Below are 2,500 nucleotides of genomic sequence, written 5' to 3' on the forward strand. Positions count from 1 at the left end.
AGGACCATAAATGCCGTTTTCAAAGTCTAGACTGAACTGTAGCTGTATCCGTTTATTGTGCAGGAAAATGGGTTTAATAATAGATTGTCAATTGCACAACTAGTTCGAGAGCTTAGTCTTAGCTTCAAAACCAATGCAGATCGATATGTTCTTCAATGATTACGATTTATTTTGATTTAAAAAATGTAAAAATTCATTGTTTGCTGCGAACGAAAGAATTATAATTCATGTTGATACGAATTCCGAAGAACCAAATTCCTCTCGTCCAGAATGCGATGAAATACGCTCACAAAAACAACCAGCATACCGTCACAGGAACGCCAACCCGAACCTCGACCCACAAACCACAATGAACCTCCGATCAGACCCAGACATCATCTCAGCGCCGCGTTGATCGTTGATTTAAAGTAATCACACCGTTAAACCTTACCGCAAATCGGATTGCAAACCGGTGGTACCGGTGCTCTGGTGCTGGCAGCCCGATGACTCCGCCCTTGTGCCTTCACCCTTCTTCTCCTCTCCCTTTGATGGCTTCATGAAAGATTTACTCCCTTTACGAGTTTTGCCCAACGACGACAACAGCGACGACAACGATGATGACTCGGTTGGTTCTCAAAAACTTTACCCCGACACCCCTCGAACTCGAACTCGTAGCGTCCAACAAAGCATCCACCACACCGGTGCCGAGGACGCTGACGAAGAAAAGGGGAGCTCAGGGAAGGCTGAGCTTACCGGCAGGCCGTTCCATCGCCCGAAATTGCCCGTTAATTCGTTTACACGCTGGCAATATCAAGTTAAGGCGCCAGTAAAAATAAATTTAAATTTCATTACACATCCGGCGGCTCCGGATAGCGCCGGATGTTCCGGGCCCGGCGAACCAACAGAGACCTAGCTCCATGGCTACAGCACACCAAACCGGCGAGACTGACTGCAACGACTGCTTTTTTACGAGTTTCAACAACAAAAACTTTTCCAAATTATCCTCCTTCGAAGGCACCACCATCGCTGCCGGTGGTGGCGGCCGCGGAGCGTGTAAAGACACTTCAAATTACATTCAACGGCGTGGCGTGGCGACACCTGGGCACGAGGCGTTTTTGGGAGAGGTGAACTTTTCCTTCGCTCACTGGCAAAGGGAGCAGGCCACTGGCAGGGTGCCATTTTGTCGGTTTAATTTTCACTCAATTTTCGCTCGCACGATGGAGGCGCCACGATGGAGGCGCCTGGCCGATGGAGGCGCCTGGCCGATCGTGGTTTTTGTGTAAGGACCGGAGCATTAAAGCCCTTGTCCCGTGTACCTCGCATCGCATTATCGATTAAACTTTAATGAGACTGAGAGAGAGAGAAAGAGAGAGTGAGCGAAAGATTAGGAGATGGCCAAGGTACGTTGGACCTTCGCACGCGGATGATTGTTAGTGCAAATTGAGTTACACAAAATTAAGCGGATTAAACCTTTGGCCAACGCTCACCGGCACCGGCTCACTAGAGGGCTGTAAATAGAGGGTCAAGTCAGTCCTGTAAAGTGGTGCTGCTGTGGTCACAATCGGTGCTACTTTCGGGGCCACAAAACTCATCAGCACCAGCTTGCTCGTTAAGCTACCCTGGAATTCTGCCTTGCTACCGTTTGCTGGAAGGACGGATAATCTTTTAGGAGGGCTCAAATCAAGAGCACCGAAAGTTCAAATTGTATCATAGACCACGCTACCATAAGCATGTTCTTTCGGCCCAAGGTTTAACATTCCTTTTCCATTTGTTTCCTTTCACTCTTTATAGCAGCATTCCCGGGTCTCTGTTCGTGCTGCCCGACGAAAGTGCTGCACACCTCATCGACATCGGCCGCCTCATCCTCCGCTTCGCCAACCTGTACCACATCCCACTCGCCACTGTCGGCACACCATCATCATCATCATCATTCCAGCAGCGGATCGGCGCTCTCTTCGATCGCTAGCTCCGTCTCGGGAGGGCTACCGGATCCACGATCATCTTCGGTGGCGGAGCTGCGCCGCAAAGCACAGGAACACTCGGCTGCGCTGCTCCACTCGCTACAGGCGGCCGCCGCTGCCGGTCTCACTTTTCCCGGGTTCCATTTGCCACCGTTGTCGCTACATTCGGCCCTTAGCAGTGGCCGTAAGCCTTCCGATTTTATTAGCGATCTGTCGATGCACCATCACCACCACCAGATGGTAACCGGGGCTCATCATCTCAGTGGCCATCTCGCTGGACTTCATCATCATCACAGCACCGGCAGTGGCAGCAGCAGCAGCAGCAGCGCCAGCAACCACAGCACGGCTACGAGCAACAACCACGTTGGCAGCAATCCAACAGCAAGCCCACCGGAAGTGGCATCATCGGGAATGCTCTCGGATGCACCACGATCACCGCGTGCTCATGCACCGGTTGGTAGTGGTGAGAAGCCGGATACGAATGAATAGAATGGGGCCCAGTAACTCGATTGATGGTAGATGAGAATTTAGCCAACAATAAGCATCATATGAAACAGGTT

General features: G+C 51.0%; 1 protein-coding gene across 1 annotated transcript in view; it reads left to right on the forward strand.

Moving 5' to 3' along the window:
• The window catches only part of LOC126570626 (homeobox protein OTX1), a 58,340-nt gene that overhangs the window by 55,839 nt on the left and 1 nt on the right, over positions 1 to 2,500 (forward strand). The window contains exon 9 of the mRNA XM_050228548.1: positions 1,771 to 2,500. This exon is cut by the window's right edge and continues 1 nt beyond it. Coding sequence (XP_050084505.1) covers positions 1,771 to 2,429 — 659 coding nt within the window. The 3' untranslated portion in view covers positions 2,430 to 2,500. The remainder of the gene's footprint in view (positions 1 to 1,770) is intronic.

This window comes from Anopheles aquasalis, chromosome 2 (assembly GCF_943734665.1).
Source record: "Anopheles aquasalis chromosome 2, idAnoAquaMG_Q_19, whole genome shotgun sequence".
NCBI classification, from domain to species: Eukaryota; Metazoa; Arthropoda; class Insecta; order Diptera; family Culicidae; genus Anopheles; species Anopheles aquasalis.